A 13,326-nucleotide genomic window follows, 5' to 3' on the forward strand; every position below is an offset into this window, starting at 1 on the left:
TGTAGAGCCTGCTTTCTTAAAGGAAAAATAATCAGCATGGTTAGGATTGCTTCTGCTGAAGGAACGACTATGGGCTAGCATGGTACTTCACTCAAGATTCGACACTTTCAGGACAGGTGGGACCATAAGAACATTTCTCTTTTGAAATGTTTCTTAATCACTTCAGCAGGAGTCTCTCTTCTGATAAGGAAACTACAGTAACCAACATTATGGCTACTGTTGTTTACTTAAGCTGTGCTGTAATTTTAAATTCCAGTGGGGTAAGTTTTTTCCTCATCTCAGTATATGATTGTTCCACTCTCAAAATGAGCATCATCATATCATTTACGTTCCTCTCATCCTGTTCTCTCTTAATGTCCATTCTTTGATGACTTTTCTACATACTCCATATTGAAGTTCTATTCTTCAATGTTTGTCATATGCTAAATGAAGGATCTTATATTGTTAAACACTAATCTTATTTTCCCCATGCTTTGAAATATCACGAAGTAGAATAACTTACTTTTCCTATCTGTATTTAACTGGAAAGTCGATAATTTTCTTTATAAACTTTCTGTAACTTTGTTTCAGTTTAACTTAAAAGATGAAGAGCAATACCTTAAAGGTGGATTTTGTATTTGGTATTTGTAGCAGTTATGTGATTGTTGTTTAGCCATGCCTCCCAAACTATCTTCAGTACATCTTGTAGCTAAAGGTTTAAGAATGCAAAACTTTCTCCTCATGCTAGGGGGGGGGGGGGGGGGGGGGGTGGACTTGAGAGGCATATCCTGCAAAAATATCCAGCCAACTATCACTTACCAGGTTCATTAAAACTTGATAAAATTTTGCCACTTTGGATAAAGTCACAACCGTAAATATACTTCAGGCGAATACTAAATGCTGCCTCACCAAATCCATTAAAGTAAGTCTTTGGACTTTCTGTCAAAAGAATTCATATAGCCTTTACTGAAAGAGCTTGCTAAAAAAAAAACAGTTTGTGATCTGTTTTTCTTTTCTATAGTCTTGATGTACACAATCAGAAATTTTTGTCATGTATAGTATCTTATTTCAACAAAGATAAAACATCAGTTGTTAGCTGCACAAAAAAAAACCTTTCGTTTGGTTCCCTCTGCCAGTTTCACCCATTTAAATTTTCATCTTTAGAAGTAAAATAGGTTCAAATCATTGGTAAGCAAACATCAGATGGTAGTTTCCTTTTCTACAGAATCAATGGATAGTTAAATTGCAAAAAATAAGATACATGTGATGAGTAGCTAACTGTCAAAGTGCAAGTCGTACTTAGTATATGTGACAGGTCAAATTTAAACTGTTGAAACCAGTAAAGTGAACAAATACAGGGTCTTTATGTTGTGCAGCTGATGACTGACATTTTACCTTCATAGCAGGTGAATTGCATTTATCTACAGAATCGTATTGCATCTGTGCACATTAATATTACTGAATCTTGGTCTTTTCCTTCAGAATGGACCAGTTTTACGAATGAAATGTTAATGACTTCAAGGTCAGATGAGTGGAAAAATGCATTAATCACCAAATACTTACTGCAGTTGTATAATGTTCATTGCCTCTGTTTTCTATGTCTGTAGCAAGTCTATTTTCTGTGTAGCTATTAACAGAAGTTCTATGCAGTTTACTACTGTTTGCATGATATGCATTGTATATAGCTTCATTTGCTTTAGTCCTGCTTTCAAATAAACTGATTATAAAGCATGAAGGCTTTGGGAAAAGGCTTGTGACTCTTAAACTTCTTTCAATGTAGGGAGTGCGTGATGATGAATCTCTTGACCCTGAAAAGGCAAAAGATGAGGCTCAGCAACTCTACGAAGCAGGTAAGAAAAATTTCCTCAGTCTGTCTGGGTTTAGCTTCTTGAGTTAATTACCCATTAATTTGTTTTCCAAAACCTATTTGTATTTACGAATGCTTTGACTGAGACTTCGCAAAAATTGGTATGTAACAGCAGTAGAAAGTAATGTGATGTCCAAACACGGCAAAAACTTTCTGAATCAGTGTAATATGGTTGGATTCAAACTGAATAGGATTTCTGAACATTTATTGCTTGGCTCAATAACTTGAAGCATGACCTACAAAACTGGACTGTCAGAAATTTTCAGAATGTCTAGGCTGACACGAGAATGACTCCTAAAAGCAGAAACTTGAATACTTGCTTGACTCATTCTAACCAAAAGGCATTAATTATTGGTTCAGTGTTCCGAAAGATGAAAGTAAAAATAAAATCTTAGATGAAAATCGGAGCCACACACAATTTTTTTTCCTTAAAACAGATGGGGAACAATGCATGTATAATTATAATGCAAACTCTATGGGCCATTGTAAAACTTCTAATTAATCTGTAGAAAGTAACATGTAACTGCTTTCTGCACAATGCTGACTGTGTACAGTGTTTGCTTCAGTAACAAATTTGAAAGCTGGGGTGCAGTTGTCAAGCTCTTTAACTGTGCTGACACAACATACATCGAAGAACTGGACATGGTTGTTGTGTTAACAAAAATTGATTTCAGGATACAAGGGATGAGAGCTATCCACCAAGTAGGGATTTTGCAGTTACCATGGCTAAACAACTCATTGCTGCAGGTACAACCTTCTTTATATTTCTTTAAACTTTTATAAGTTTAAATTATGGTAAATTGAGTATATGTTAAGCATTCATAATTTAAAAGTCTTAGAACTACAGGTTATCCCTGAAAAATCCACTTACATTAAATTCTAGATACCCAAATTTTTGTGCATAGTGAGTAAAGGTGGAAGGGGCTTCCCTCTTCTGAAACAAGAGAAATTTAGGAAAAATGCATTGGTGACAGTTTGAATGATCATAAAAATAATTGTCTCAATCCTATAACAGGTCAGCAACAAAGCATAAGAGTGTGGGATTTGTGTCTGTGTAGAGATGACACGATCGGCCTCGTTTGAGCTCTTCCGTCAGGAGGGTGAACTTGGAGTGGCTGCTTAGGACGGATATAGGGTCACAACCTCAATAGGAAAGGGAAGGGAAAACTGTCTGTTGATCGCAGAAAACGTAAGTGGGGGGGGGGGGGGGGTCGGGTCGGTGGGCACTGTCACAAGTGGTAAAATCAAGTGGTAAAATCAAGTGGTAAAATCAAGTGGTAAAATCAAGTGGTAAAATCAAGTGGTAAAATCAAGTGGTAAAATCAAGTGGTAAAATCAAGTGGTAAAATCAAGTGGTAAAATCAAGTGGTCACAGGTGTCACAGGAATGCCTCTTTTAGGATAGGGAAGGGGGAAAGAAAACGAGTTTTAAGAGAGATTGGCAGACACACTCTGTTTGAGAAAACAGATGAACAGGAGTCAGATTTTAGCATACAGATTCCATTTAAACAATGTTCAACTGAAAGTAATTAGAAACTGCCAGTTCATCTACGCCAAAGCAGTTATAATCCCATTAGTATGCAGTATCTCATTTGTATTGATGAAATGAATTCATCTAACCAAATTGACACAATCTGCCTCTCTGAACATAAAGTGACCACTGGCATAGATATGTTAGACATTTCAGGATTTAAGTTAGCTTCCTACTTCTGCAGAGTAGATATGAATGGAGGAGTTGCCACATTTATTAAAAACTGCCATAAATTCAAGAACATTCACATTAATAAATTCTGTTTAGACCAGCATCTAGAAGCATGTGCAACAGAAGTAGTTCCATAACAGATCCTATATAATAGTAACTATTTACTGAGCAGCTGCAGGAAATTATAATCTATTCATAAATCATCTAGAAGCTCTTTTAGGTTGTTTAACAGGAAGAAACAAAGAAATTTTGATTGCTGGTGACTTTAATATAGATTTTCTAATGCAATCTTCCAGTAAACATTTACTGCAGTTAGTAATGTTGTCTTTCAATCTAACTCACACTGTAAACTTTCCAACTAGGATCACTAAATCCTCAAGGACAGCCATTGATAACATTTTTATAGACAAATCAAAGGAACAAAATCAGATCATAAAACCTGTAATGGACTACCAGATCATGACATGCAGCTCCTTGTTTTAGATGTAAATTCTGAGATTATCAAGACTTCTAATTCTGAGTACAGGAGAGTAGTCAGTCAACCAAAAATTGAGTGTTTTAGAAAACTGCTCAAAGATATGAACTGGAAAGATGTTTATAGTGCCCATGACATGAATGAAAAATATAATACATTCATGAACAATGTCAGTACCATGTTTGAAAGCTGTTTTCCTCTAAAAGTTAATCAAATTAAACAGAAGTCTATAATAAAACCATGGATTACACAAGCAATAAAGATTTCCTGTAAGACAAAAAGGAAAATGTATCTGTCTACCGAGAATAGCTCCAATACTGATGATTTAGGTAAATACAAGGAATACTGTAAAATATTAAAAGTAATTCAGACATCTAAACAAATGCACTACGAGAAGAAGATAGCAATGTCAGGGAACAAAATAAAAGCAATATGGGATATAGTGAAAGAGGAGACTGGTAGAACCAGAAAGGAACAGGAGCAAATAGCATTAAGGGTAAATGACACATTCGTAACTGATGGACATAGTGTGGCAAATCTATTTAACAAGTACTTTATATCTGTTACTGATAGAATGGGATTGTCAGGATCAGTAAATAATGCCCTTGAATATCTGAAACTAGCCTTTACAAATAGCTTCAGCTATATGAATGTCACTCACTTCACCAAAAGAAATAACTTCCATAATAAAATCTTTGAAAACAAAGCATTCTAGTGGTTATGATGAAATATCAACAAAGTTAATTAAGGCATGTTCTTGTGAGTTTAGTACAATTCTAAGTTACTTGTGTAACCAGTCAATTATTGCTGGGACATTTCCTGACTGGCTAAAATATGCAGATGTTAAGCCTCTATTCAAGAAAGGGGATAAAGAGATACCATCAAACTACAGACCGATTTCACTTTTGCCAGCATTCTCAAAAATTTTAGAAAAAGTAATGTACAGGCAGCTTCTCAACCATCTGACCACAAATAACATATTATCAAGAACACAGTTTGGATTTCTGAAAGGTTCTGATATCGAGAAGGCTATTTACACCTACAGTGAAAATGTACTTACTTAATTCATTAAATAAGAAATTACAAGCAGCAGGTATTTTCTGTGATTTGTCAAAGGCATTTGATTGTGTGAACCACAACATCCTTTTAAATAAATTAGAATTCTATGGTGTCACGGGCAGTGCTGCAAAATGGTTCAAGTCATACCTCAGTAACAGGAAACAAAGGGTGTCAGTGCAAGGGACTAGTGAATTAAGTCATCAGTCATCATCAGAATGGGAAGAAATTACATGTGGTGTCCCACAAGGATCCATCTTAGGGCCCATTGCGTTTTCTTGTGTACATTAATGATCTCTCATCAGTTACACTGCCAGAAGCAGAGTTCATTTTGTTTGCAGATGACACAAGTATTGCAATAAATAGTATGTAAAGTGTAGTTCTAGAAAGATCTGCTAATGATATTTTCATGGATATTAATAAATAGTTTAAAGCCAACTCATTGACATTAAACTTTGAAAAGACTCACTACATGCAATTCAGAACCTGTAAGAGGTTTCCACCCAGCATATGCATAAAGTATGAAGAAGAGCAGATAGAAGAGGTTGACAGTCTTAAATTCCTGGGATTACAACTTGATAATAAATTCAGTTGGGAGGAGCACACCACAGAACTGCAGAAACGCCTTAACAAATCTGTATTTTCAATTAGAGTGTTAGCAGACATAGGCAACATAAAAATGAAAAAGCTTGCGTACTTTGCCTACTTTCGTTCCATAATGTCATATGGTATAATATTTTGGGGTAACTCTTAAAGTCAAATAAATGTTTTCAGAGTCCAAAAGTGTGTAATATGTATTATTTGTGGAGTAAATTCACGGACGTCCTGTAGAAACCTCTTCAAAGAATTGGGTATACTAACTACTGCCTCTCAGTATATTTACTCCTTAATGAAATTTGTCCTAAATAATATATCTCTTTTTCCAACAAACAGCTCAGTTCATACATACAATACCACGAACAAAAATGATTGCACAAGGACTTAAAAGCACTTAAATTAGTTCAAAAAGGGGTCCACTACTCAGGAACACTCATCTTCAATAATTTGCCAGCAAACATAAAAAATTTAGTTACAACTAAAGATCAATTTAAAAGGAGCCTGAAAGACTTACTAGTGGACAACTCCTTCTACTCCATAGATGAATTTTTTAATAGAAACAAATGATGTATATATTCATACTATTAGTATTGTTATTTCAGCTTTAAAAAAAAATTTAAAAAATTGACATGTTCCACATCCACGAGGATCTCCTCAGCATGGATCTATGGAATGAAAAACTAATCTAATCTTACATTGAGGTAACAAGTTGTGAGGTAGTGATATGCACATACATAGATTGCTGTAGTATCATGTACATACAGTATAAAAGTGCAGTGCATTGGCAGAGCTGTCATTTGTACCTGATTGAGTCGTGTAAAAAGGTTTCAGATGTGACTGGCCATATGACGGGGATTCAGACTTACAATGCAGAATGGTACTTAGATCTAGATGCATGGGACATTCTATTTCTGGAGTTGTTAGGGAATACCATTTCAGGCATTACGTTGGTCAATGGCCGTCACTTAACTACAGAGCGGTGACGTTTGTGTAGAGTTGTCAGTGCTAACAGACAAGCAACACTGTGTAAAATAGAGGCAAAAATCGGTGTAGGACACGCAACAAGCGTATCCTTTAGGACAGTGCAGCGATATTTGTCATTAATGGGCTGTGGCACAAGACAGACTGAAAGGTCTATGCTAAAAGCATAAAATCGCCTGCAGCACCTGTCCTGGGCCCGTGACCATATCAGTTGGGCTACTGGAAAACTGGCTTTGTCAGATGAGTCCACATTGCAGCTGGTAAGAGCTGATGCTAGGGTTAGTGTGCCATAGACTCCATGAAGCAATTGATCAAAGTTGTCTAAAAGGCAGTGTGCAAGCTGGTGGTTGCTCTGTAATGGTGCCGACTGTGTTTACATAGAATGGACTGGGTCCTCTGCTCAAATTGAACCTCTTGGAGACCACTTGCAGCCATTCATGGACTTAATGTTCCCAAAAAATGATGGTATTTTTATCTCTGACACTGTGCCATGTCACTGGGCTACTGTGTTCGAAATTATTTTGAAGAACATTCTGGACGATTTGAGTGATTTGGCCACCCAGACTGCCTGACATGAATCCCATCAAACATTTGTGACTTAACCGAGAGGTCATTTCATGTACAAAATCTCGGCAATACTATTGCAATTTGAGATGGCTATAGAGGCAGCATGGCTCAATATTTCTGCAGGAGACTTAACACTTGTTCCGTCCATACCTTGAGTTGCAGCACTGTGCTAAGCAAAAGGAGGTCCAATACAATATTAGGTAGTGTCCCATGACTTTTGTCACTTTAGGTTATGTTTATGGTGGCTTTCAAACAAGAAACTAAGGTTATTTGTTCTCACTTATTTCAGTATTTATTTTAATTGGTGTAATAATAGTGTTTTTGGCTTAGTTTTACTAGTCTCTCCCATGCAGCTCTTTATCTTGTGAAGAGAGGGACCTATCTTTCTGCAGTTCACATGGCAGTGGTGATGCCATGTTTGTGAATAGCAGTATCAACTGTGTGTGTGTGTGTGTGTGTGTGTGTGTGTGTGTGTGTGTGTGTGTTTTAAGGGGGAGGCAGGTGAGACACAACATACTTTGCTGTCATCTTCAGGTGATACATGGAGAATGAATGAATGTCTTTGTTGCATCATGCCTTCTTCATACTCTTGTCACTCCCCACCTCTTTCCTCACTATCTGGCAACAAACCTTATGAGTTAGTGATCAGGGGATATTATGGCTGAATACTGGGTGCACACACCGCTCCTCATTGCTTTCTGGCATTTCCATCTAGTGCAAAAATATTTCTCGACTGATATTGTGACTTTTCAGTTGGCTGAGCACAGATTCTCACTGAGAGTTAAGCCATTACTTTGAACAAACTGTTAGTCACTTGTATTTCAACAGAGCAGTGATAAATCATCATAAATCGACAAGCTGGTATAAACAACATAGCGATACCAGCTCTAGGAAAGAGACCCAATTTTGACCTGCATCTACTGCTATAAATGTTGCAGATTTCATCAGTGGTGTAAAACAAGTAATTGCCACCCTCCCCAGTGCTGTTGCAGGGGAGAAATTTACTGTGCACTCACTAAAACTGTTTCACCAAATACAAGGGTCCTGGAAACAGAAACGGAAAGAGCAGAAATAGTGCTTTCACTATTTCCACTGTCAAAGTAAAATTGCAAAATGTAAAACTTACATGAAGATCATAGTGCTTCTATACCAGTTGATGCCAAGAGAAATCACTAAAACCTTTCACTATTTGTTGCTGCACTGCCAAAGGCCTAAAGGCAACTCGGACTTACTGTAAGCAACATTTTTACACCCTCATACCAGCTGGCTAAACAGCTAACAGCTGTATAAACCCCTATGTCAGTAAATAGCTCTTCAAGAACCTGTCAGAGATTCCCTCTTGGCTGACTTTCTCAGTCAACTTAACCTCATCTGCCTTAACAGTGGAGCATCCACATTCCTTTCAGACTCCATGCGCAATGATTCCCATTTGGACCTCTCATTCTGAACTGCCCAGCTCACCTGTTGTCTCAACTGTACTGTTTTCTCTGACCTGACCCAAGTGACGATTTCCTGTGCACTATCCGCTTGCTGACTCCTACCCAGTTGACAGCTTTCTAAGGCTGACTGGAGGCTTTACTCCTCCCTGGTGACATTCAATAAATGTTATTCCCCATTTGTTATGACATAATACCTTATGAATGTAGTCCTTACTGCTGCAGAATGTTCCATATCTCACATTTTTTCCTACACTGTGCTATGTCCTGCCCCTGTGGTGGACTGGGCATGCCAGGACATTATTCACACAGAGATGTGCTCTGTGCGTTTTTGTGATCTTATGATGGTGAACAGTATTAGTTATAAACATTTGCATGTGCAGTGTTATATTCTTTGGGATAGCAAAAATCTAGCTGGAATTTCTTTACTAGTTCTTTCAACAGTTTCACTTACTCTTGTCATGTGAGGAAATGTCAACCAGCTATCTGGTACAAAGGTTCATTCCCAGATATCCAACCTGGTCATAGCAGATGTCTTTGTGGACCCTATTGCTATCTCCAATGCTTTGGGCAGCTATTTTGTGGAGATTTTGAGCTCCACTCACTGCCATTCTGCCTTCTTCCCTCAGAAACGAGTGGAGGCAGCTCAGGTGATATCCTTCTCTCAGAAATGTGTATGCTTCAGTGTGTCTTTATTATGAAGGAGCTTGATGATCCTCGCTTCATCCCCCCCTCTTGCCCCAGGGCCAGATGATGATCGGATATTTCTCTTGCGGACGCATTCTTTCTCCTTCATACATACAATTGCATTTGGGCAAATTACATGTTTCCCAGATGCTGGCATAAAGCCATTGACATACCGATCCCCAAGCTTGGTAAGGGCAAACATCTTCCTTCCAGCTACCTCCCCAATTCTCTCACCAGCTACAAGCTGTGTTTGCAAAGTGATGGAATGTACAATACATGGCTAGTTGGTATGGTGATAAGTCTCCCAGTCTACTAACCACTGCAAAACTTTGATTTCATGCATACTGTTCTGCAGTTGACCACCTCGTCACTTTGTCAACCCTTATCATAAACAGTTTTCTGTGGAAATACCAGACACTGGCCATGTTTTTGATTTGAAGAAGCCTAAAACATGTGCTGGAGGATTTGTATCCCCTGTTCTCTATAAACATGGGGCTTCTGAGACTGCCTGCATCATTTCCCTCAGGAATTTTTAAAGACAGTTTTCAGGGTGTGTGTGTGTCAGTTCAACCTTGTCAGACACCTTTATATAGGAGAACAGGGGGCCTCAAGGCTGCGTCCTGAGTGTTGTCCTCTTTGCTTTAGCCATCAACAGTAGTTTTTGCTTTTCCACTGGTAAAACTGTTTGTGTGAATAACATAATTGTCAAAGTTAATCATGTGGCAGTGCAAATGGATTAATGCTATTTTTGCCTGTTCAGAAAACAAACATGGGAAAAGTATCTTTAGTCACACTATGGAAGAAATTAAAATTTGTGCTGCCACAAGTAGTACATTCTTATCACCAAGCGAAGTAGCACAGTGAACTCACATTCGAGAGTACAAATTTCCCTACAAATCACTCTAGGCAAATGATGCATGTTCCTTTGAAAGGACACAGCTGATTTCCTTCCCCCTACTTGAAACCAAGATTCTGCTCCATTCTAGTGACCTCATTGTCAACAGAGCATTAAATGTGAACCTTCCTTCCTTCCTTCCTTCCTTCCTTCCTTCCCATTGGTTGTTCATTTTGTGTGTTCAACATGTTTATCTAAGTTATTAACAATTTCATTGTTTATCTTTATACCAACAATGAGTATATTAGACAAGTTTCCCGGTATCCATCAACCAATCAAAAAGTCATGCTGGGAAGACTTCAGAAATCATATAATTTCAAATTTTGGTCATTATTTGATCAATCTTGTTGATAGTTGCACATCATAAGATGCAACTGAACACGGGCTCGTTTACTACCTATTTTTCACGTGACTCATCTGTAAAGGGGGTTGGTAGTAAACGGTTGCATTTGCGCCCCTATTATTGAGTCTGATATTGACTGGCTTTTGAAGAGCAGTGAATTGAACTATACACGTTCAGATTGAAACTTATTTATTCAAAAGAAACACTTTAATGTTGTGGCCATGCATTTTTCAGTTCACAAATAATAATCTGTGCAATTCGTACACTGTTCGTCTCACACCCACACACTTTCACTTTGTTCCTTCGCATACCCTGGCGTCCATGCTTGCACTCGCGGCACTTTGCCGCTCCAAACTCACCACCACAACGGCCAACGACAAAAGACCACGATTTTCCCGCTCATATCCACAGTCCTGAGTCGGGTCACATGACACTACAGTAGTCAAAATAATCGCTAAACATGGCCACAATTCGTTTACAATATTTTATAATATTTAAATACTTAAATCTAAATACATTATATAATTTTACAAATAATCACCACACTTATATAATTCGTTGCAATTAAAAGAAAACCAAAACACTATCCAATGGAACTACAACGTCCATCAAAACACAAAACAAGTATTTTCTGGTCTATTTTGCCCAGCATATTATCTCTGCTGCTGTGCTTTAAATTTTAAATGACTTGAAAGAGTGCCATATTATCCCCTGTTACCTTACAAAGATTATGTAATTTCAAGTGAGTTTGTCTGTTTGCTAGATAGTGTCAGAAAAAGCATGATGCAACATGCCAACAAGTGTGTAAACATAGGAATTTCTCAGAACTTTGTCACACAGCTAATGTGCCACATATATACTGCTCATTAACTGGGTGTGAAGTTGTTTAAAGAGTTGAATATCTATTTTACTTTCCCCTCTCGCAGACTGTTGTGAAACCAAATCGTCAATGTTCATAAAGTTTGACAAATAACAGATATGGCACATAGAACATGGAATGTTCCACATTCATCTGACAGTGGCGTGGCATGCCATATGTGATATTGTCGTGTCAGTCCAGTAAGCAGTGCCACATTAAATTGTGTGTTCCTTCGGAAGTTGCAAGCTAGATGCATGCTTAATGTTGCAACATACCATGTCACTCTGGTGGACATCCTGCCAAAAGGAGTCGTGATGCAGCAAAGATGTTCATCCTACTGGTATCACCTGATGATGATTGTGTTTTGCAAATTACTGCACTCGGGTGGTCTCCTGAAAGCAATGCAAACTTTAATCTACCACAGTTACAAAATTTTGTAATCATGTATCGGTTGAATTAGCGTAACAAAATACCAATATCCATAAGAACTACTTCCTCTACCTATTACGTAGTTTGAGTGTGTGCCATTACCTTCACAATTTCTCATTGTCATGTAGTCAGACAGCAGATGCCCAATAAAATGCATTTCCTATAGGTGGTCTTTTGTGAGTTTGTGTTGTAGACAATTCTATTGACACGTGAAGTAAGACTATGTTAAAATAATTTTTCCCTTGATGTAGGAGAGCTAAAGCTTGGGACAGATGAAGAGGTCTTCAATCGGATTATGGCCCATGAGAGCTTTGCCCAACTACGGCTAATATTTGAAGAGTACAAAAACATTTCCGGCCGCACAATTGAACAGGCTCTGGAGTCTGAGCTTTCAGGAGAATTGCTGCTTGCTATGATGGCTTTAGGTAATTTATATTATATTTTGTCAAATGTGTAACTTGATTATATTTTGTAACTAATTTTGGATCCTGACTTTCTAGTGGAATGCGTGCAAAGTCCTGCTGCATATTTTGCAAAACGCTTGCACAATGCTCTTGCTGGAGCAGGCACGGACGATAAAACATTGATAAGAATTATTGTCTCTCGTAGTGAAATTGATCTGGGAACCATAAAGAAAGAATATGAAAGAATTTATGATAAAACACTGGAAAGTGCAGTGAAGGTATGATTTCTGTATTGTTTAAACATTTTTTGTCTCAAACTATTGGAGGCAGCCAACAACTTGGTTACAAACTAGTTCTATGAAAAATATTTGGTGTTATGGATTTCCAGATTTCATCGTATTTGTAATTTACAGAATTGAGTGATTTTTCTCTTAATTTTTGAATTGCTGCTGACTTAGATGTTAATCTTCATTACAGAGTGACACTTCTGGTGATTACAAGAGGGCTCTTGTGGCTTTGATTGGGGGACCTTGAAGATAATATAGTGTAAGCAACATGTTTTGTAAAAATTTTGAACTTCTCATGATCTGTGTGTTCATTATTAGTTGTAGTTGCCAAGAGTGAGGCTGTCTTGCACTGTGTGCAGTTTACTATGCTTTTTTGTGGTAAATCTCTGAATGTGTACCAAAGAAATGTATCAGATGAACTGTTAAATGAAAAAATGTTTTAAAAGTTCTTGTTTCCAGTCAAAGGCAAAATAAATTTTTCATTTTGCTTAAATAGGCTTTCATTATAATGAATACCCAGTTTCAGATCTTTATCACGACGAAATACTACATTACAACGGGAGAGTTAGAAAATTGCTTCACTTTTGCATGTACATTTTGTAAAAGAGTGTAATTTTATTATTTTGTAATATGTATTAATCATCATAAATGTGAATTTGAATCTCTTGGTGAACAGGAAATTCCTTCTAATGAGTTTCTTTATAACACTTTTGAAACTGACTGCATGTTCAACATTATAGACTCCAAATATTCACAAAGATTT

The 13,326-nt window shown here is 37.4% G+C and overlaps 1 protein-coding gene across 2 annotated transcripts in view; it reads left to right on the plus strand.

Moving 5' to 3' along the window:
* The window catches only part of LOC126417079 (annexin B10), a 103,481-nt gene extending 90,425 nt beyond the window's left edge, over window positions 1-13,056 (plus strand). The window contains exons 6-9 of one of the 2 annotated variants that reach the window (XM_050084984.1): window positions 1,760-1,829; window positions 12,124-12,297; window positions 12,373-12,554; window positions 12,754-13,056. In XM_050084984.1, the coding sequence (XP_049940941.1) occupies window positions 1,760-1,829; window positions 12,124-12,297; window positions 12,373-12,554; window positions 12,754-12,810 (483 nt within the window). In that variant the 3' untranslated portion in view covers window positions 12,811-13,056. Of the gene's footprint in view, window positions 1-1,759; window positions 1,830-2,520; window positions 2,594-12,123; window positions 12,298-12,372; window positions 12,555-12,753 lie in introns of both variants that reach the window. The other variant, XM_050084976.1, reaches the window with a different exon arrangement.
* The last annotated feature ends 270 nt before the right edge of the window (window positions 13,057-13,326 follow it).

The sequence above is a fragment of the Schistocerca serialis genome, chromosome 1, assembly GCF_023864345.2.
Source record: "Schistocerca serialis cubense isolate TAMUIC-IGC-003099 chromosome 1, iqSchSeri2.2, whole genome shotgun sequence".
NCBI lineage: Eukaryota > Metazoa > Arthropoda > Insecta > Orthoptera > Acrididae > Schistocerca > Schistocerca serialis.